General features: G+C 46.0%; 1 protein-coding gene across 4 annotated transcripts; it reads left to right on the forward strand.

Moving 5' to 3' along the window:
* The first annotated feature begins 295 nt into the window (after window positions 1-295).
* Window positions 296-22518, forward strand: LOC309518321 (NADPH oxidase 5-like). 4 transcript variants are annotated; one of them, XM_082198431.1, is made up of 17 exons: window positions 300-1291; window positions 3717-3840; window positions 4459-4609; window positions 5342-5552; window positions 8912-9146; window positions 10679-10832; window positions 12357-12532; window positions 12890-13072; window positions 14350-14482; window positions 16134-16288; window positions 16680-16847; window positions 17734-17778; window positions 18628-18752; window positions 19690-19744; window positions 19852-19951; window positions 21500-21666; window positions 22131-22518. In XM_082198431.1, the coding sequence occupies exons 2-17, from the start codon at window positions 3721-3723 to the stop codon at window positions 22260-22262; spliced, it is 2310 nt and encodes a 769-aa protein (XP_082054557.1). In that variant the 5' UTR covers window positions 300-1291; window positions 3717-3720; the 3' UTR covers window positions 22263-22518. The 4 variants fall into 4 exon arrangements, with proteins under 4 accessions (XP_082054560.1, XP_082054557.1, XP_082054559.1 ...); XM_082198433.1 differs by having other exon boundaries at window positions 3717-3831; XM_082198432.1 differs by lacking the exon at window positions 300-1291 and having other exon boundaries at window positions 3154-3840.
* Window positions 22519-22761: the final 243 nt, after the last annotated feature.

Raw genomic sequence — 22761 nt, forward strand, 5'->3', positions numbered from 1 at the left:
AGTAGATAAATAGGTACCGCTCCAGCAGGAAGGTAAACGGTGTTTCCGTGTGCTGCTCTGGTTCGCCAGAAGCGGCTTAGTCATGCTGGCCACATGACCCGGAAGCTGTACGCTGACTCCCTCGGCCAATAAAGCGAGATGAGCGCCGCAACCCTAGAGTCGGTCATGACTGGACCTAATGGTCAGGGGTCCCTTTACCTTTACCTTTATTCTAGTTGTAAGCCACCTTGAGTCCCAACAGGAGAAAAGGCAGGTAATGATGATAATAACAACAGCAGCAGCAGCAGCAGCAGCACAATATAAGGCACTTCTTGCCTTCAGAGGTCACCATAGCAGTGTGGTGGTGGTGATATAAAAAGAGTTTTCTCAATGGATCAGACAAGGTCCATGTAGTCCAGCACCCTGATCTAGCAGTGACCAGATACGCCAGGAAGCTCACAAGTGTTTTTGCTGGTAATGACCATTTCTTGTTGCTTGCCCCTTGTGTTTGGAAGTGTGGTATTTTGCCTCTATAGATGTAGGTTCCATTTTTTAGCTTTACTAGCCAAAAGTCGTTGATAGATCCAGTCTCTGTGGATTGGCCTCATGGTTTCGTTTCGTTTCTAAATAATATTGCTAGTGGTCATTGCTACATCTTTCAGCAAAAATCCCTGTAAGAACTGTGCTTTATATGAAGATGGTAGACAAGAGTGGAAGGAGGATATGAAAACTAACAAAATGTAGCACAAAGGCAATAAAATTCCAGAAGAATGAAATATTCCTGGCAGTAATGGAAGAGCTATACGATCCCTCTCCCCCCAAAAAAGTCTATGATCATGTGGAATTCTGATTGTTTAAATACTTTCTCCTTTGTTACTCAAATGAATAGTGGAAACAAATAGATTTAAATAGGTTACAGTTTGTCCTACTACTTACAAAAGGTTTCATGGACAAGAAGAGGCTAGTCATTATGCTTTTGTTTCTGCATACAGCTAGTCATCAACACCTGTTTCTAGGTTGTTGCCGAAATTAGAGCAGCCTTCTCTGTCTTGTTCAGAGTGCAGTCTGACTTGACTGTTCATCAGCAAAGAAGATACTAAATGTTGCATCTTAACAAATGGCATTTTCAGTATTCAAGTATGTTTAAAAAGTATGTTTAAAAATACTTTTTGTACCATAGGATCTCCTATGGTACACTAGGTTGCATCTTTTTTTATACTGAGTTAGAAAGTGCAAGAGATTCTGTAAACTGCTGGGAGGGGAAAGAAGTCTGAGGAACTAGACAAAGAAGTCTCTGGGACAGACGTTGCAGGTAACACACAGCTTTTTTTGTCTATCCCTGAAGTGTGTGGCTTGACTAGCTTGCATGAGTCTTTTGGGGTTACTCATTTTTATGGTCTATGCTCTCTGCTTTGATGTATATCATCATGTGAATTGCTAGATAAATCTGAGGCAAGGATGTGTGTGCTGATGAATGAATTGTCCTTCCTCTGGGCAAGGAGGTTAAATTAAATGACCCTTTGGTCCCTACCCGTCCTGTGATTTGGGTGAGGTACATCATGAAAATCTCATTTCATGATGTTTAAAGATGGTGGTTATTTTTGCCAAGGGAACTGGATCATTACTTGGCCGTGAGAGTTAACAGTCATGCTCAGCTGAAAGAGAACAAACTTATTTGAGACTTAAGTCAATGATACTGCATTAAATGGCATTCATGGTAACAGTCCTCCCCTGACTAATGTGATTTCCATCAAATTGCAGTCTGACAAAAAGAGAGCAGCTAAGGGTGAATGTGTGCACATATTTCTGCAGTGTGCACAGAGCTATAATTCTTATAGCCACAGCAATCTTCCAAGGTAGGTTACATTGAGGCCCAGACTGACTACTCAGTGCATTTCATGACAGTAAACCTGCTTCTCTCGCGCCACAACAAATCAGCACTTGCCATATTATACCACTGGCGGCTCCTAATCTGGTTAAGTAAAATACACATATACATACGGTATACAATTTCTCCTTCAGGCTGGGCTTTACCTTCCAAAACAGGCAGCTTAGCTCTCTCACACATTATAGCATCTTTTCTGCATCAAAAAGAGAAAAATATAAGTAGCTTCCTTGCTGTTACCTGGTTTTGACATTCCCATAGCAACCCACCTCCAACTTTGGTGTCACAAGCTCACCCATCATCTGTTGCTTTACAAGCAGGATTCTGTTCAGAGATGAGTAAAAAGGCTGTGACATGAATGGGACATATTTTCCTGTGTGTTTCTGACAGCTAGAAAATAAAGGCACAGCATGACTCAGGTTGTGTGGACATGATCCAATCTTGCAACGGTTAGGTACTTTAATTAATGTAAAGAAAAGACAGGTGTCATCACAATCAGCTGCATTTTAAATATAATGCAGCAATAAATAGCCAATCTCAAGCTGAGGATAATGCAGAAGAAAAAATTGTCATGAGATGATACTCTTGATACTTAAACAAACAGGCAGAGGTTTAACCAAATTGGTTGGCTCAAATCTATGCAATAGGTAATAATACAGCTGCTTCTCTTAGCTATCACAGTGCCAAGCAAGAAGATTGTGTGTTTGTTTAGTCGCTCACAGATAAGGCACCAAATGGTGTGATGATTTGGCACTAGTGTCACTGTCACTGAAAGTAACAAAAGAGTTCAGATCTGTAAGGGAAGACTTGTGAAGTTCACCAAATGTGGCATCCACTTTTAAGTCCATGGGGCTTTAAGCACTCATGTGAGCAACCTGACCTGAGCCAAGGAACTAGTGCAGCTTTTTTGGAACAGAAATTACATGCGTTCTAAATGGAATTCATTGGTGGCTGCATTTAGGCTCAGTTGAAGTTTCTGAGTCACCTTCAAGGGCAGCCCCACATAGAGCACATCCCAATAATTCAGTCTGTAACCTACCAGAGCATGGAGTACCATGGCCAAATAATTGCTGTCCAAAAGGGGACGTAGATGGCAAGCCAGGCAGAGCTGCAAATAAGCCACCAAGGGCACCTGACCCACCAGTGACAATGTTGCATCTAGGGATATCACCATCCTACTGGCCTGCTCCTTCCAAGAGAGTGCAGCCCATAGGACAATTCCCATGGCACTAAGCAATAGCCCCTCATAACAGCTTTCTGAAAAAAACTGCCTTGAAATTAGTAGCAGAACCACTGTGATACTGTGCCCCCAACCTGCACATCCCAGAGCCACTCCAGAAAGATACTGTGGTCAGTGTATCAAAAGGTGTGAATAGGCCAATGAGAACAAGCAGGATCCCGTTCTCCCCAACTCTCTTGATGAAAGTCATCAACCTGGTAAAAGGAGACGCAATCTTCTCAGTCTCTTGAGATAGGTATGACTTCCAGGAAAGCACTCCAGGTACAAATGAAGGGCCATAACTCCCCTCAAAGCAGATTTCAGAGTATGTTTAGTTTACTATTCTGCTTTTACCAGCGTGTGGGTGCCATTCATATTTTCTGCCTACTATACTTTCTGGCAATAAAATCTTGAGCTCTTTGCTGTGACTAGGGTGCAATATCTAATTGCTCACAAAACACTGAATGACTGTCCCCTTTAACTAACATGTTCCGCCACACTTGAGATGGTTCCTTCACATTATGAAAACTATCTTTTACAATGCAAAGTTCAGATCAGAAATCTTAACCATCAGCCCAAAGTTGACTGCATATAAAAAAAAATTAAAGGTCCTGCTGGTTTCCAATTTCTTAGCACCATGAACTTAGATGATGACACAAAGTGGCTTGAGTGGGTAGCCAAACAGTTTGAAAGTATCGCCGGAGAAGATAAAGAGATCGACCTGGAAGAATTCAAAGCTGCTCTCAAGGTGAAGGAGGCAAGTTTTGTCAAATGGGGTAGGAAACCCAATCGGGCTGAGGATGGTGACAATGCAACGATGTTTTTGCTTAGAACGGCCCCTGTGTGAGGAAATATTATGAAGATATTTGGCTTCGCCCCTTCTTTGGGAGGGAATTTGTGCATATAGATTTGTGCATGCGTACCTGGAGATGCTTAATTGGGAATGGTGTGCAGAAGAAGGGTGGCTGATGGAGACTAGGAGGTCATGGGCAGCGAAGGAGGGTGCTGAAGAGCAAAATCAGCAGTACATGTAAAGAATGGCAGAAAACCTCATTGCAGGGTGGGGGAGAATGCTGGCATCAGTAGGGACTGAATAAGTAAAGGAATGTTGAAGATTGGGGGATTTGGGGCTAGGTCAGAGTGGGGGCCCCGTTTTTCAGAACCTATTTTTAATAACCAGCCAGATCTCCCTTTATCTGAAAGTCCCCAGTTCACAAATATTTCAAGTACTCAATTGCTTCTATTGCCATAATATTGAAGCAAGGTCTAAATAAAGACTAGAGAGAAATTGGAGGGTGTGTGTGTCTGATTTCCACTCCTGGATTAACCCCCGCCCCCCAGTTGACTTTGCAAACATTTTCGCCCTCTCCTATAGTCCTTTTTCGCTGAGCGTTTCTTTGCTTTGTTTGACTTGGATGGAAGCGGCACCATCAGTTTGGACGAGCTGCTGGAGGCCTTGAAGCTGCTGGTACATGGAAGTGAAACAGACAAACTCCAGTTCCTCTTCCAAGTTTATGATGTGGACGGTAAAATTCCAAAACAGCACCCTTGTTCACTTGCATTTTGTCAAAACAAGATCATTGTTCTGCTCAGCATTGGCACTTTAGGGCAGTAACTACCAATGCTCCTGTCTTGGTCCATTCACATGGAATGGTAAACGACTACAGCAATGTTTTCTTATCAGATCAGTAATGTTTTTGTAACAGGCATAAATGTAGCTTTTATTTTGGTGCAGAACTTTATTTCTGTTTTAGTGCCAGCATAACTTGATTACATCTCACTGTATCCTGAAATAAGTCTTCAGAAATTGTATCAAATCGTGGGCTATGAAATATGTTGGAGCATTTACAAGGCTAGCCCAGCGTGTCCAAATCCATTGTGTTGGTTGTTTCTTCAGTGCATAAAAAATGGTTATGAAAAAGTCCTCAGGTTTTTTTTTTAGAGGCAAGAATATTCTAGTTAGAAGTGATTTCATATTTGTGTGTGTGAGTGTGTCGTCGTTGGGCTTGCCTTTGTCACTACTGCCCATTCACACCACTGCTTCTCCTTGCATACCTGGAAACAACAGGTGAACAGGCAGCAACAGGAAGGAAAGGGAAGCAAGAAAAACGAGAACACCCCATGCCTCTCTGGGCCTCAGACAAGCTCTGCACGGGCCTGTGTTGCGGTAATCCAACCTAGAGGCTCTAACTGCCTTAAATCTGGCCTGTTGCAGATTAATTTATTTGATGCCGACTGGAGATCCTCTTCCACTGCAGGCAGTGGGTCCATTGAACCCGAAGAATTGCGCACGGTCTTGGAGTCATGCCTGAAGGAGAGTTCAATATCTTTGCCAGAGAAGAAGTTAGATGACCTCACGTTAGCCCTTTTCGAGTCGGCTGACTCTGACAACAGTGGGTCCATCACCTTTGAGGAGCTCAGGGAGGAACTGGAGCGCTTCCCAGAGGTCATGGAGAACTTAACCATAAGGTATTTCCTCTTCCACCTCCTAATCCAACTTTTCTCAACCCACCTAATGCCCTCCAGATGTTTTTGACAATTCCCACCACTCCCAGCATCATACAGTCATGCTGGCTGGGGTCCATGGGAGTTGTGGCATTAAAACAGCTGGCGAGCACCAGGTTGGGGAAGACTGTCCTAACCCTCTCGGTATCCTGTAACCCCAAATTACCCCCTGAAAATGCTGCTGCACTGTCCTCCAGCAGGAGTAAGGCGGCACCAGGGCTCTCTCATCCTCAGTTCCGTCTTACAATTCCTTCTGCCACTTGCAGGAGGATCCATCCCATCAAACCAACACTTTTTTATTTTTTAAAATTTAGATCCCACCTAATTTTCAAACGAAACTCGAGGCCGCTAACAAATCCAGCCAACACAATGATATTGACATATATAAGAATCCCCGTTAAAACACCCAGCATGAGATTAAAACAGCAACACAAAACACCAAAACTACTGTAACAAATTCCAAAACAGCCATCACAAACAAACATCAAAGAGAAATAAGAGAAAGAGAAAAATGTTATCTGAAGGCCTTCTTAAAACAGGAACTCTTTTTTTTTACCAGCTGCCTAAAATTATGCTGGGGCAGGGCATGACACGCCTCACTTTTCTTAATTTCTCTAGTTTTAGAAAGTTGTGCACCCATCAGAGCAAAAGCTTGGGCCAAAGAGCCTGGGAAATACCTGCAGCAGAAACAGAAGCAGAAAGAAGGTGGTGGTGTCAGGTTTCAGTTGCCATCACTGCAGGCTGGGTGTCTGGGGCTCATGAGAGTTGTAGCTGCAAGCAGCTGGAGGGCACCATGTTGGGGAAGGCTGCTTTGAACCATTGACTCAGCCTAGACAGGCCATTTTCATTGGCAGCCTAAGAAATATTTTCTCCTTTGACACATTGAAATGTTCTTGCCAGCAGCACCTGGGGTTTAGAAATAATTACCCACCCCTGCTTGCTTCCTAGGCAAAGAAACTCGCTCTGGGAGCCTCTTTGAAGGAAAGTTGCACCCTTTTCCCTCAGCCGCAGCTGCCTGCATTCTCTTGGGGATGAGCTGCATTCCCCTGCTATGTTTCAGCTCCGCGTAATTGGAACTCTTGAGCCTGCTGCCGCTGCTGTCAGCTGTCATTGCGGCGGAAATCTGCTGCGGCTTGCAACACTGGGGCAGAGAGGACTTCGGTTTCCTTAGCAGATGAAAAACAGCCAGAGCATCTTGTGGCACCCTAAAGATTAACGCATTTATTCCCGCAGAAGCTTTCATGGATGAGAGCCTGTTTTGTCAGATGTGCTTGGCTGTGGGTTCTGCCCAGCAAAAAGATGCCGCGATAAATCGGTTCCCATCTTTTAAAGGTGCCCCAAGTCTCTCTCGCTGATTCGGTTGCAGGAAAAAAACTAGAGCAGCTGTCCCTCTGGAATTCACAAAGGATCAGTGGTCGGAAGGAGAAAACTCCCTTTGGAAAAAGAGAAGGGCTGTATCTTTGTCTCTAGCTGCTTCCATGTTGGAGCCCTCTAGCGCTGCTGGGGTGTTGCTTTTCTGCAATTAACCAGAACCAAAATTAAAACTTAGTATAGCGCCATATTATCTAGCAGTAACCTCTCCTGTGGCCAAGACGGGTCCTTTGCTTACTCATAAGCAAGTCCCATTTATCATGGATTCTCAGCATCACGATTTGAGTGTTTTGTCCTTGCAGGTTCAGCCTGTTTTGTTGTTGGCTCCTGAGAGAGAGCCAGAGGGAAATTAGCAATGAATCGCCTCTCTGAGCTATAGCCTCCGTGTCAGTTTCTTTTTCCAAAGCAGTGTCATGCCTATCCGTGACCTGGTGCCAGATGTGGAATCATCGGAAGACAAACCAGACACCCCACAGGTCAATGACCTTGAGGAGCAGGCAGGCTCCCCTCTAGGGGTCCTCTGATTGATACCTGCTGGAGCTGCAAGAGCAGAATGCCAGCACCAAAAGCTCCATTTCCAAGCCAAAGTGCAATGGCATAGCATGCATCTATGGGCCCAGTGTGGGTTAGGAATCTCTTGTAAGGCATCCCTGAAACTCATTCAGTACCAGAAGTAGCTGCCAGGGTGATGTCTAGGATGCCAAAGTATGTAAGGTCATCCTTTTGAGCCTTCCAGTTGCTGGAAGCAACACAGGTGTCTGGCTCCTTGCTCCTGAGTCTAGTTCCTTCTCTTTATACCATGCCTAAACTCCCTGTCATGCTCAGTGTTAGACTGCTGCCTGACCTGGCCCCTGGATCATATTTTGGACCTAAACTGCTTGACCTTGGTTTGTCCAGACTGCAATACACCTGCAATCCTGCTTAAGGCAACTGGGACCCAACCCCAGCTGGGCTGCACTGGAACATGGCAATCCTGTGGCTATAGAGACCAATATGGCAGAGACATGTTTTGTTGCAACTGGGACAGATGAAGGCATCTGGGTTTGCTGCTGCAGATGCACCGTGACATTTCTTCTCTCTGCGCTCCTCCCAGCAGTCATTCCTCCTCTGGTCACTGCTGAGGATGCATGATCTGTCTCCAGGCACTGCAGTCGTCCGCAAAGGATACCCACAAGGCAGCGTTGATGTTGCCAGCTTTCATGTCACATTTGCAGACATCTTTGTAACACAGAGTTGGTCTGCCAGTGGACCTGGTGCCTGAAGCCAGCTCCCTGTAGAGCATGTCCTACCATCTTCCCTTCTGTGGATGGCAAATGACAAAACAGCAGTGAACGTCACGGTTAAAGAAATAGGAATGTGTGGAAGCTCGCGAGCCAACCAATCACACACATGGAAAAGCTGAATCTGAAATATCTGCCTGAAATACAATAAAGCCTACATCTGGAAGTGAAGAATGTCAGTTCCAAAGAGGAGCCAAGGCAGAACCAACCTTTACCTCTTGCTTTACTTGAGAATTCCACAGGGCTTAGACAAAGTCCAATGGACTTTTCTTTGCTTTGAGCATGTGGCAAGGACTAAGTCATGCCAAATCTGGGGTCTGCTGTCCAGTTTGGTGCTTTACTTGTCAAGCGACCCTTGGGCATCACACACTGGCTTCTCTAGTCTAAAAGAGACATCGAGCAGATCCTGCATCTTCTGAAATCTTTCCATATGTGATAACAGTCCTCTGGTACTTGAGTGAACCAGCAGGTGGCTCTGTGTGATCACTGAGACTAGAAGCACATGCTGTTCACAGAAGCCAGACCCCCGAGCTATCATGCTCCAGTATTTGAATACATATTGCCTCACCCGATGGGCAGGATATAAATAGATTATTATTATTATTATTAATTATTATCATCTAACATGCTTCATGGTCTCTTCTCTCTGGGCCTCTCTCTCCCCTCTCGCAGTGCTGCAAGCTGGTTAAAGCCCCCCACTGCTCTCAGGAAGAGCCACGCGCCACGCTACCTGCGCCCAGCCTATTGGCATAACAACAGGAGCAAGCTTCTCTTCCTGGGCAGCTACCTGTGCGTGAACATCATCCTCTTCACCTTTGCAGCCTTGAAGCATGTTGACTCTGGCCCCTGGATCATGTTGGCCAAAGGTTGCGGTCAGTGCCTGAACTTCAACTGTGCATTTATAGTGGTGAGTAACGCGATGTATTCATTATGTAGTGAATGTGTTAAGTGTACAGAAGTGGCCGTAGTGGGTCAGAGCAGAGACAGTGCAAGAACAAGTTAATTATCTCTGTTTGTTTTCTATGCTGCTCCTCTAAGGCTAATAAAAACCCATGGCCTCCAATAAGTAACTCAGGTGGTGAGTACCAGCAAGATCTGAGCCACAGTAGGGCTACTGAGAAACAGGAAGGCTATATTGGCCATGCTGGGGAGAACCTCAAGGTTTACAAAAGTACAATAAGTCTTTAAAATATTTTTTAACCCATTGAAGACTAAAGATACTCAATAAGTTGAGTGTTAGTTGGAAAAACAAAAAAAGAAAAGGTTTGGGAGTGCAATGGAGTGTCTTGGAGAAGGGCATGGCTGGCTCAGTCATCATGATACTCCATTCCATACCACCACCACCAGAACTGTGGAAAGGAGCACTTTGTTGCAGGCCCCCTTATTGATTTCTGTCATCAAATCTCGCCTGTTGCTGCTTAGGTGTGCTTTGAATGTTTGAAATAAGTAGATTCGCCTAGTCCAGCATTCTGTGCCTGACAATGCCCAATTCACAAGCATCCTTGGCAGCCATCCTTGATTTTGTCCAGGCTCTGGAAGACACTCATAGCCAAGAAGTAGAACACAAGCTTTGCATGCATAGATTCAATTCCCTGGCATCTTTAAATGGCTGGGAAAGCACATGGGCTTTGTTTTTCAGCCGGAACTCACCAGAACTTTCGTCACCTCTTTGGTATGTTGCATCACCTCTGTGATTAGGGATGCGGGTGGCGCTGTGGGTCAAAGTGCAAGTAGATAAATAGGTACCGCTCCAGCGGGAAGGTAAACGGCGTTTCCGTGCGCTGCTCTGGTTCACCAGAAGCAGCTTAGTCATGCTGGCCACATGACCGGAAGCTGTACGCCAGCTCCCTCGGCCAGTAAAGCGAGATGAGTGCTGCAACCCCAGAGTTGGTCACGACTGGACCTAATGGTCAGGGGTCCCTTTACCTTTACCTATCACCTCTGAAGCTTTGCGGCACTTTGGCATACCACTTTGTGTTGCGCGATGGAGGCTGTGTGCGAGGGTGGCATGGCAATTGGTGTGGCGTAGGGTGGCGGTAGTGTGGTGGGTGCTCCCCTAAAAGAAGCTCAACAAGTTCTGTCACCTCTTTTTCTAGAAAAAAAGCCCTGCAAACAGTATCCCTGATTCTGCAAAGAACCCCAACCAGTCAGGCTATACAGCTAGAACAGGCTTCCTCAACCTCGGCCCTCTAGATGTTTCAAGACTACAATTCCCATCATCCCTGACCACTGGTCCTGCTAGCTAGGGATCATGGGAGCTGTAGGCCAAAAACATCTGGAGGGCCGAAGTTGAGGAAGCCTGAGCTAGAAGGACTAAACCTTTGACTCAGTATAAATCCATTTCATATGCTTGTGGAGCACTCTCCTTTTAGAAGCATGCCTGGTGCAAACATGTGGCCCTTCAACTAACTTCTACAGCTATTTTCTCACCCCTTGAAGGTGCTAATGTTGCGCCGATGTTTGACCTGGTTACGGGCTACCTGGGTAGCCAGACTTCTGCCTCTAGACCAGAATGTCATTCTGCACCAGCTAATGGGCTATGCAGTGGCAGTTCTAACAGCGGTTCACACAGGGGCCCATGTGGCCAACTTTGGTAAGTAACAGTTTTCTAATTATTTATTTTAAATATTTTTATGCAGCCTTTCAAAGCTACCATGCCTCCTTTTAAGTAACAGGTAGGCCTGGGGCGGCGGCGGCGGCGGGGGGGGGGGGGCTCTGTGGACTTTCCACTTCCACCATAAGGACATAAGGGGAACAATAATTTTAGCCACCCATGGGCTGCTCCTGTGTTTTCCCTATGGTGCTTGCATCTTTTTTTAGGCTACAGAAAAACTGACTTTTTAAAAAAGTCCAATAGCACAATCTCCACAGGTGTAAATGTCTTAGCACTAATCTCTCCCCCCCTTTTTTTAAAAAGGAGTGTGGTTTTTACATGTGCAGCAATGCCTATTGCCATGCATATCCACATAGGCAAACTTGAACTACTGCCTTTGCCCATGGTGTCATTTTATCAGCATGTTGCTTTCCCCCCACTTAATTAGGATTTTAATTTGCACTAAAACACCTATTTTTGAAAACTGAAATATTCACACGCAATAGTGCGTAAATCAGAAAGGTGTGGGGTTTTTTTTTTTTTTTGCATAGATTAATGTATCACTGTGTGTTGTTTCTAAAGGCTGCCTGATCTGGCATTTTTGGATGGTCCCATTTTATCGTCTCGTTCGCCCACTCCAATCTTCCAAGTTGCTCTAAGCTCTTTGAAACATCTGTTTAAAGTTTTTTAAGCAACTGTGCCATAGCATTTAAATAAAAATGTGCTTTAGTGCATATCTAGACAGTTGTTTAAAATCGAATTGTTTAAAGGTCTAAAAGATAGATGCTCTGGTCCTTCTCCAACACCTTGCTCCTTGCTCACATGCTTTGATGTGGGCGGAATGGATCAGGATGTTCACAAAAAGTGCTATCTGCTTGAAGAAAGTGTGTGCACTCCCTACATTCCCTGCCTACACAAACAGACATACTGTCTGCTCCAACATTCCAGGGGGTTATGGGAGTTGTAGTCCAACTCTCATCTGGATGATACAAGGTTAACGAAGGCTGTCTTAGAGCTTCATGGTTCATATCATAATGATATAATATAATAATTTATTATTTATACCCCGCACACCTGGCTGGGCTTCCCCAGCCACTCTGGGTGGCTTCCAACAAAATATGAAAATACAGTAATGCATCAAACATTAAAAGCCTCCCTAAACAGGGCAGCCTTCAGATGTCTTCTAAAAGTCTGGTAGTTGTTGTTCTCTTTGACATTGGGTGGGAGGGTGTTCCACAGGGCAGGTGCCACTACCAAGAAGGCCCTCTGCCTGGTTCCCTGTAACTTGGCTTCTCGCAGTGAGGGAACTGCCAGAAGACCCTCGGCACCAGACCTCAGTGTCTGGGTAGAATAATGGGGGTGGAGACGCTCCTTCAGATATACTGGACCAAGGCCGTTTAGGGCTTTAAAGGTCAGCACCAACACTTAATTGTGCTTGGAAATGTACAGAATGCCGTTATTGCGGTGCTAGTCTACTGCATGACTTGAATTCTCTTAGTGGAAGTCTTTCTCTCTCCCCTGTAGTGAGAATGTCTCAGATCAAAGGCACTTATCAGCTTTGGGAATACCTCTTCACCACCCGGCCTGAGATTGGCTGGATTTATGGAACTGCCTCCCTCACGGGCCTCCTGCTGCAGCTCCTCATCGCCCTTATGCTGGTGTGCTCTAGTACTTTCGTCCGCAAGGGTGGCCATTTTGAGGTGATGCGCTTGACTTCCTCCTCCTTCCTGTTGCTTATGTCATTTGCCTTGCAAGTCAAGTAACTCCCAAGTGTCAGTGATCTCTTTTGAGCTTTGCTTATTTTAAATTATCGATGTGCTCCTCATCCCATTTTAACTTTGGGCTCATCCACATTTCCACTTGTCCAGTGGAAAATTCAATCCACAAAAAAACCAAAAACGATTGACATTTGAACTGATTCAGCGGTACACAGCGGTTTTTCCTGAGGGAAAGTGGTGGGACAAGGAGAAGTGTAGACAAGCCCTTAATCGTTCAAAACACCTCCTTGCTCTCTTGAGTAAGTAAGTAAGTAAGGCACTTTTCTTTGTCACCAGCAGGTCTTCTACTGGACTCACCTTTCTTACATCTTCATTTGGGCTTTGCTAATTGTCCACGGTCCTAATTTTTGGAAGTGGTTTGTGGTGCCTGGATTTCTTTTCCTCTTAGAGAAGATCTTCGGTGTTGCCATGTCACACGTTGGAGGACTGTACATAGTGGAAATCAACCTCTTGCCCTCAAAGGTTTGCTTCCCAAACAATGATGAATTAAAAGGGGAAATGTGTGAAAATACCCAATTTTCCGAAAAGAGTAGAAGTGGAAGTGAGGTGGCTTGAGCACCTGATTTGATTTCCCTGAGCTTACAAAGCATTCTGATTTGTTGCAGGTTGGTTATAGGATGTTGTGTCAATCCCAAAGTTTTCTGTGCATTTTTAATCAATTTCCTTATCCCAGAAATTCATAGCACCCTTGAATTGCAGAGTTGGAATGGACTCCAAAGGTCATCTAGTCCAACCCTCTGCAAAGCAGGAATCACAGCTAAAGAATCCCTGACAGGTGGCCATCCACCCTCTGTTTAAAATCCTCAAATGAAGGAGAGTTCACCACCTTCCAAGGTAGTACCGTATTTTTTGCTCTATAAGACTCACTTTTTCCCTCCTAAAAAGTAAGGGGAAATGTGTGCGTGTCTTATGAAGCGAATGCAGGCTGTGCAGCTATCACAGAAGCCAGAACAGCAAGAGGGATTGCTGCTTTCACTGCGCAGGGATCCCTCTTGCTGTTCTGGCTTCTGAGATTCAGAATATTTTTTTTCTTGTTTTCCCCCTCCAAAAACTAGGTGCGTCTTGTGGTCTGGTGCATTTTATAGAGTGAAAAATACGGTACATTTCACTGTCAAACAGCTATTACCGTCCGAAAGTTATTTCCAAGGTTTAATCAGAATCTCATTTATGGTCAGGTTGTACCTTGTAGAGCAGGAGAAAACAAGCTTGCTCCATCTTTCATGTGAATGCCTGTTCAGATATTTGAAGAGGGCACTCATATCACCTCTCATCCTTCTCTTCTCCAGGCTAAACATGCCTAACTCCCTCAATTGTTCCTCATAATAACAATCATTCTGAATAGAATTATTTTTAAATGGATTTGCTGTGCAAGAGTGCCAAACCCACTGTAAGGCTGTATGCGTACCATACATTTAGAGCACATGACTTCTCCCAGAGTATCCTGGCAATTGCAGTTTACTCCTCACTGAGCTACCATTCCCAGCACCCTTTACAAACTACAGCTCCCAGGATTCTCTGAGGGGGAGTCATGCACTTGGAATGCATAGAACATGCACAGCCTCATTGTGCAACCTGAATTTGCTGGCATGCAACAGAATCCCAACCCGCTGAATAGTGACCATCTGGAAGCCTCCTATGAGCTGGGCATTGTGCTTCCAGGTCATATGCAAACAAGATGTTGCCTTAGTGACGGCATTTCCCCTCTTCACATGTGCCCCATCTTGTTCTTTTTGATCCAGGTGACTCATCTGGTGATCAAGAGACCTCCATTTTTCCACTACAAACCTGGTGACTACGTGTACCTGAATATCCCAGTCATAGCCAAGTATGAATGGCATCCATTCACCATCAGCAGTGCTCCAGAGCAACCAGGTAGATCCCAAGCCAGCTGGAAAGGGCATCAAACAGCACAAACCAACCTGGTGCCCTGCAGGTGTCGTGGGAACGGTTGCACTCAGGTGCTGCATGCATGTTTCCCATTGAGGCACCTGGTTGGCCACTGTGAGGACAAAGCGTTGGACTAGATTGACCAACCAGCTTGATCCAGCAGCCAGGATATTCTTGTGTTCTTCTTCTTATTATTATTATTTAATGAATTTATATGCTGCCCTATACCCGGGGGTCTCAGGGCAGTTCACAGAATAAAATCAAGATACAGTGGTGCCCCGCAAGACGAATGCCTCACAAGACGGAAAACTCGCTAGACGAAAGAGTTTTCCATTTTGGAGGTGCTTCGCAAAACGAATCTCCTATGGGCTTGCTTCGCAAGACGAAAATGTCTTGCGAGTTCCTGCAGGTTTTTTTCCCTCCCCCCCCTTTTCTAAGCTGCTAAGCCGCTTATCAGCTGATCCGATAAGCTGATAAGCCGCTAAAAGACGCTAATAGCGCTAATAGCGCTAATCCTCTAATCCGTCAATGGGCTTGCTTCGCAAGACAAAAAAACCGCTAGAGAGAATCACAGAACGGATTCTTTTCGTCTTGCGAGGCACCACTGTATAAAACCACACAATACCTAATAAAAATAAAAACAGCAACCCAGTACCCTTCGACACACACAAAAACCCCACATTTTTTATGGGCATAGGATGTAAATCGGATCAACCAAGTGCCCAGTTGAAAAGGAATGTTTTTGCCTGGCGCCAAAAGGTGTATAATGAAGGCGCCAGGCGAACTTCCCTGGGGAGAGCATTCCACAGATGGGGAACCACTGCAGAGAAGGCCCCCTTCTCGTGTTGCCACCCTCCGGACCACTCAAGGAGGCAGCACATGAAGGAGGCCCTCAGAAGATCATCTTAGGGTCATATGGAAAGAGGTGGACCTTGAGGTATTGCGGTCCTGAGCCATTTAAGGCTTTATAGGTTAAAATCAGCACTTATGCAAAGTCCTCCTATCAGTCCCAACCAGCACTGCCAGAAGCTATAGTCAAAAATATCTGGAGGGTATCAGGTTGGCGAAGGATGGCGTAAAGGGTGTAAAAACCTTGATATGTAATTCATCTGGTCCCACTGTCTGTCATGTCAGGAAGAAAGAGTCCCATGCTATTGTCCCAGAGCAGCAACTCAGGGCTGTACAGATCTACTGAAGCAACCCATATCAATGCTGCGATAGATCTCTTTGCAGAAATATTCATAATGTCACTTCTCTCCCTAATCCCCTTCTTGTGCCCCAGGCTTGATATTCTCATTGGTTTGTATGTGCTATGAAATTAACATTGGTCCTGTTCCTCCTTTTTTAAAAAATCAAGTTTGCGATATTCCAAAAGGCTTGCAAAGCTCAGATCAGGCTCAGGATGTTTCAGGTATAATCCCTTTCCTTGTGTCTCCAGCCCACCCAAACCTTGACACCTCATCCTTGAGGCTGCTCTAAGTAAGTGGTGAGTTCCTGCCTCTTAATTTGGGAAAGGTGGCCTTGATCCGCTTCTTGCTATGAGGTGGGTTACCGCCTGGCTCCTGGCTCAGTTTAACGAGGACGGCTAAGGATGCTTGTATTCCACACTGGGTAACCTTCTGCTTTCTCTCCAAAGGGACCATCTGGCTGCATATACGGTCCCTGGGACAGTGGACCAACAGGCTATATGAATACTTCTGGAATCAACAGGAGTGTCATGACCACAGGTCCGAATGGCTGGACAGAAAGGCAAAGGCAAAGAAGAAGAACAGGTCCCAGAAATGGGTGCAGGTTTGCAATTAAAACAACAACAACTCAGTAAGCATGATTGTGGGGTCCTCTATGGCATTTAAAAAATCTTAATGGGTTGATTCTAAGTTAAATTCTTTGGCATTGCACTGGATGCGCACAGTACTGGGAGGTTATGGGGTAGGGGTAGAGGCAAAGCTGAGGCTCTGGGCATGCTTGGACATTCATTGCATAGAGAAATCATTTCCGTATGGAGCAAGGTCTTTTGTGGGGAGGGGGATTACAATCTGTGTGGGCAGAATACTGAGCACAACCCATCACTGACTCACCCAGCCCTTGTCAACTTGTGGACAGCAGCACAGAGCTGAAGCAAGGCCAAGGCCAAGAGGGCCACAGGTCAGATCCTGCAGCTCACCATGAACTTTTGTTCCAGAAATGTCTCTTTGGCTCCTCTGACCTGGACCAGCCTGTGGCCAGCAGTTCTGATGAGATGGTTGAGATCTTATCTTACATGCCCATCAGGCATCCCAGCTGGGAGACTGGGAGTGTCGGAGCAGCCAGCCAGTGCAAGGAGGGGAACACACAACCCAGAAGAGGAAAGGTCTGGCTTCTCCTGGCAAATATGTGTACATTCCATCCTTGATAGATCTGCCCCTCTCCCCCACAGAAAGGCATACTTCAGCTCTTGCAATATGGCAAAGAATCCAGAGGCTGTGCGGAAGGGTTTAGTTTCCTTCAGGAGTGAGGCTACAGGATGCATAGGTGCTTTCTTGAATCTTGGCATGTGTGCAAGGAGAACAGAGCAGAAGCAAACAGACTCCTAAGACAGACATGAAAATTTTCACCATTTCCGCTGTGTTTCCAGGCCAGCATCTAAATAGTAATAGTAATAATAATAATAATAATAATAATAATAATAATAATAATAATAATAATATTTTATTTATATTCCGCCCTCCCCAGCTGAAGCCGGGCTCAGAGCGACTAACAACAATAAAAGTAACACAGCATTCTAAAATCAATTCAAAATCAAATTAATGGCAACCATTGGGCTAGAGTTCTATGAGGATTACCAAAGGCCTGGTGGAACAGCTCTGTCTTGCAGGCCCTGCAGAAAGATGTCAGGTCCCGCAGGGCCCCAGTCTCTTGTGACAGAGCGTTCCACCAGATTGGGGCCACTAAACTCAGTTTCTAAATGAAAAAAGTTCAACTTCTTTCATCTCTCCTTGCAGAGTGCTGGTTTCAGACTTGCAGGTAAATTGCCCTCTTAAGGAAACTTGCACAGTCATTAGGGAACATCAGCACTGTGAGCTGGCAGGGTATATTGTTGGTGTGTTTCTCTCTCTCTCTCTCTCTCTCTCTCTCTCTCCCTCTCTCTCTCCCTCTATATATATATATATGTTTCCTTATTTCCACCCCTACATAGGGCTCTTTTTTCTAATGGGATATGGTGGACCTTTTGCTAACAAGAACATATTTGTTAACAGATTCCTGGCAGGCTTAGTGAGAATCAGAGACTCTGTAACATCAAGGTAAGATCTGCTGCTGCTCTATGAAATGCCTTGAGCGCCCACAAGCAGGCCAGGTTCTGTACAGAGTTTAGAAGCATCCCTTCCCCAGAGACATGGGGGGGGGGGTGCAGGAGGGAGCAACCAGGTATCAGGAGAAAGCTTGGGGTGTATCAAGTAGCTGAGTACAGAAGTCAAATTTTGTAAGGCTTAATAAAGGGGCAAGCAGGCACTTGAAGAAAAAAGAGGTGGGAATGTGCCCTGGGCAGAGACAGAAGCATATTAGCACCTCCAACACCACAGTTTGTCTTAGCGTGTGTCAGGTGATGCTAAGCTAAATGTGGGAGTGGGCTTTGGGACAACGTTCCCCCTCTTAAAAAGATGTCCCCTCACTTTTGATGCAGTTTAAATCTCTCTCTCTCAGAGTGAGAGGAAAGCAAAAGCTATGCTTGCCCTCCGTTCTGTCACGTAGCCAAATCTAAATAGGCTATATCTGGTGCTGCGGTGACATCATGTTTGTTACACAATCCCTGATGGGCTGGGATCATGCAGGGAAGAAGCACTTCCAAGAGAAAAGTTGGCAGCAAGACAGCAACCAACAGGAAAAGTGATGGCCGCAAAGAGGCATCCCAGAAGGGAGGGACAGTGGCAGCTAGCGGCAATGGCAGGGGTAGCGAATCCCTAGGCAAGCCAGTCCCAAATGCAGGCCAGGGTTCTGAACTCCCACAGTTGTGAATTCTTCCTTATAACTATGAAGATTGTTCACTGAAAGCTTAGTTAACTCCTCTGCGGTCCCCGAGGACAAATCGTAACATAACAAGCCAGATTTACCATGAACAGGATCAAATCAGTGTTGTGCCGTTATCTCCCTAGTGTTACATCGACGGTCCTTATGGGACTCCCACTCGAAGGATCTTCACATCAGAGCATGCCGTTCTGATAGGAGCGGGAATTGGGATTACACCCTTTGCCTCCATTTTGCAAAGCATCATGTTCAGGTTGGTCTGCTGCAGATTAGAATCAATTCTTTTGTCAAAGTTGCAGAACCTGCATCCCCGCCCCCCTTTCCAAAACTAGTTTTAGAATGTGCAATCTTTTATTTGATCAACATCTTCTGCAAGGGTGAGGAAACATTTTCAGTCTGAGAGCTATATTCTCGCATGGGTACCTCCTGAGGGTCAGGGCAAAAGCGGGTGTGTCTGTACCTTTGTACAGCAGACTAAATTCATAGAATCATAGAGTTGGAAGAGACCACAAGGGCCATCGAGTCCAACCCCCTGCCAAGCAGGAATTCCAGCCACAAAAAAGCCAGAGGTCACCACAGATGATGCATCTCTACAGTCTTCATCCAGGTAAGCAAGAGGGATTATCGCAGGTCAAGGACACATTCCAGCCTTCCCTAAACATTCAGGAAGTGTACCTCTGGGCAGTGGCGTAGCGTGGGTTGTCAGCACCCGGGGCAAGGCAAGTAATTTGCGCCCCCTAACCCGTGGATTTGCGCCCCCTAACCCGTGGATTTGCGCCCCCCTAACCCCCAGATGTTGCGCCCGGTGCGGCCGGCCCCCCCTGCACCCCCCACGCTACGCCACTGCCTCTGGGGAGGAAGTGTGGCTTACTGAGAATCTTCATGGACAAACAGAAAGATCTGCCTTTGGTTCTTGGAGGTCTGCATCCCACCCCAAACCCTCTCCTTTCCCAGCCTGAGGTTTCCCACCCCTGGTCTACTGTCAAAAAGGCAGTATGATTTGAATCCTTGTCTACTTCTTGTAAACCAATACACGCAACTTTTAAAAAATCACCATTGAACTTTCCAAGTAATAAGCAACAGCCATTCCTGGTTGTATTTGTTAATGCCAGCTGCTAAGAAAGGCTGGCGATTCTCTGCTCACCTCAAAAGATACCCTATAATATTTTTTTTCCTTTCTTTCATTCTAGACACCGTATGCGAAAGCAAACCTCTTCTAGCCAGGAAAACATGAAACTCCTGAAGGTGAGGTGACGTCCTCAGCTGTGGCTTGGACGTTTGTGCAGAAAAGCATTTTTTGCTACAAAAACAATGAACAGCAGTAGCAGTAAGTAAAACCTTCTTGTCTTTAGGTTGACTTTATCTGGATCAACAGAGACCAAAAATCATTTGAATGGTTTGTAAGCCTCCTGACCCAGCTGGAAATCAATCAGGCTGAAGAAGACCCTAGCAGTAGGTGACCAATTTTTGTCCTTGTCTTTCTTTAACCGTGACCCAAACTGAACACCATCCTCAAGAGGATGAACCAGAATGATGGGAAAACTGGACTGAATTCACACATGAACCATTCCACCCTCCCCAGCACCCTTTATCCCTCCCTCCCTCCCTCCCTCCCTCCCTTCCTCTCTCTCTCTCTCTCTCTCTCTCTTTCTTTCTCTCTCTCTCTCTCTCTCTCTTTCACACACATACACACACCTTCTCTTAGTGGGGTGCTAGAAAACCTGAACTGGCTCAAAACACAGAATTTCTCCATTCTAACATCCAGGCTTTTCCTTGTTGAAATTAATGTAAAAAAACCCACACATGCAAAATACCATGTTTCAGTTGATCTCTCAATATGATTTCAAAGAAATGTGTGATGGATCATTGGGGCGGGGGCTGCACAAGGTATGCCCGCTGCCTCCCACCACCAATGCTCCTGGCAGCCATGCCACCAGCATGTTCAGCATGCATGAGAAGGTGGCGCTCTGTGTGTGTACCAATGTACCAGCGCAGAACTTCTCCACATGCGGTAAGATCCTGGGCCAACCAGAGTGGTGCATGCTCCAGTTATCTCCTGCTTGGACTACTGCAATGTGCTCTACGTGGGGCTACCTTTGAAGGTGACCCAGAAACAACAGTTAATCTGGAACGCGGCAGCTAGACTGGTGACTGGGAGTGGCCGCCGAGACCATATAACATTGGTCCTGAAAGACCAATGTTATATGGACCAAGCACAATTCAAAGTGTTGGTGCTGACCTTTAAAGCCCTAAAGGGCCTCGGCCCAGAAGGAGCTTCTCCACCCCCATTGTTCAGCCCGGACACTGAGGTCCAGCTCTGAGGGCCTTCTGGCAGTTCCCTCACTGCAAGAAGTGAGATTACAGGGAACCTGGCGGAGGGCCTTCTCAGTAGCGGCACCCGCCCTGTGGAACGCCCGCCCACCAGATGTCAAGGAAATTAAACAACTACCTGACTTTTAGAAGACATCTGAAGGCAGCCCTCTTTAGGGAAGTTTTTAATGTTTGATGTTTTATCGTGTTTTAAATATTCTGTTGGGAGCTGCCCAGAGTGGCTGGGGAAACCCAGCCAGATGGGTAGGGTAATTAATTTATTATTATTATTATTATTATTATTATTATTATTATTATTATTATTACCAGGACCTCGCCCACCTCTTATGTGGAGGAGCTATATGCACATATATGTTGCCATGCCTGTGTAGAGCCACATCTCATGAGGGCCAAAGATGGGAAGGGGCTATAGCTCAGTAGAAGAGCCCCTGCTTTGTAGTCCCTGGTGGCATCTCCAGGTAGGGCTGGGAGAGGTTTCCTGAAGCCCTGGAGAGCCACTGCTGCCAGTCAGTGTAGACAATACTGAGCTAGATGGACCCAAGGTTCTCAGTCCGTATAAAGCAGTTTCCTCTGTTCCTGTGCAGCTGGTGGGTTGAGGTGAGAGTCACAAACCCCTGAACCCCCAACCCCCCACTTCAGATATCTTTCCATGTTCCTTCTGATGTGCAGACCGCTTCTTGGAGATGCACTTGTACATGACCTCTGCGCTTGGCAAGAATGACATGAAGGCTATCGGCCTGCAGATGGCGTTAGATCTCCTAGCCAAAAAGGAGAAGAAAGACTCCATCACGGGCCTCAAGACAAGAACCCAGCCGGGGCGCCCAGATTGGAACAAGGTAGACTTCACAAAGCTACTTTTAACATCATTTACAACAGCTTCCCCCCCCCCCACCAAAAAAACCCCGGTGCCCCATGTACATATTTGAGCTGCAGCTCCCACCAGTCCCTGACACCAAAACAGCTGAATGGCACCGGGCTGGGAAGACCGATTCCCAAGCATCCTTGTGGCTGTAGTGTGAGCTGCTTTTTAAGAACAGATTCTAGGTCAGTAGTTCAGCCTGCTCAGTGGGTTCCCTTGGGCCAGGCAGCCTCAGCCTAACTGACCCCACAGAATTGTTGTGAAAATAAATGAGTGTGGGCAGAACCTTTGGAGGAAGGGCAGGATAAAAATGCATTTTTTTAAAAAAAAAATGCATTTGAGATGTATCAGGGGAGCCCAAGGCGAGGCCAGCACCTTCTTCTGAATCTTGAAAAGAGAGTTGTTAGATTTCTGTCTTGCATCTCTTCCCGGTACCCCCAGCTCTTTCAGAAACTAGCGAAAGAAAACAAAGGGAAGGTCCGTGTCTTCTTCTGCGGCTCTCCAGCTCTTGCCAAGGTCATCAAAGCTCATTGCGAGCAATTCAACTTCCAGTTCTTCAAGGAGCACTTTTGAGCAGCATCCCTGGGCCATCCTGGACTGAGATATTAAGGCTGCAAGTTATGCGTGAGCTAAGTAGGCAATTTGATTTGTGGAAGAAAACCAAGACCCTCAGCCATTTTCAAGTGGTCCTTAGAAATGTTTTTGATAACTGCTGTCCTAGGGATACTTTGCGAATCAACCCTTCCTCTGTGTTTGAATGGGCCAAACTACACATTGTGGTTAATCATGTAGTTTGCCATTGAATAAAAAGACCATTCTTTCCGAAATAGCCAGCGTGAAAGGCAGTTGACTGGACTGGGAGGGAGGTCAGCCTGGGGAGGGGAGGGGGCTTGAATACTTGGTTCCCTGCTGTGGTCCCAATCTGGATCCCTACACACACACACACACACACACACACACACACACACACACCTGGGTTCTGGCCCTTTCTCTTCTCTCTTGCAACTGTATGCAAGAAGGAGGAGAAGGGAACGTCTCCTGCACAGTCACCATTGCAATGGGAAAGGACAGT

This window comes from Podarcis vaucheri (assembly GCF_965113315.1).
Source record: "Podarcis vaucheri genome assembly, chromosome: 14".
NCBI classification, from domain to species: Eukaryota; Metazoa; Chordata; class Lepidosauria; order Squamata; family Lacertidae; genus Podarcis; species Podarcis vaucheri.

What these genes read in the sequence shown, in the direction of transcription:
- LOC309518321 (XM_082198431.1), top strand. Translation starts at nt 3,721, where the DNA reads ATGAACTTAGATGATGACACAAAGTGGCTTGAGTGGGTAGCCAAACAG. An exon ending in CCAAGTTTATGATGTGGACG is followed by an intron (nt 4,610 to 5,341) that starts GTAAAATTCCAA and finishes CTTCCACTGCAG; the next exon opens with GCAGTGGGTCCATTGAACCC. An exon ending in TCAACCTCTTGCCCTCAAAG is followed by an intron (nt 13,073 to 14,349) that starts GTTTGCTTCCCA and finishes TTTTTGATCCAG; the next exon opens with GTGACTCATCTGGTGATCAA.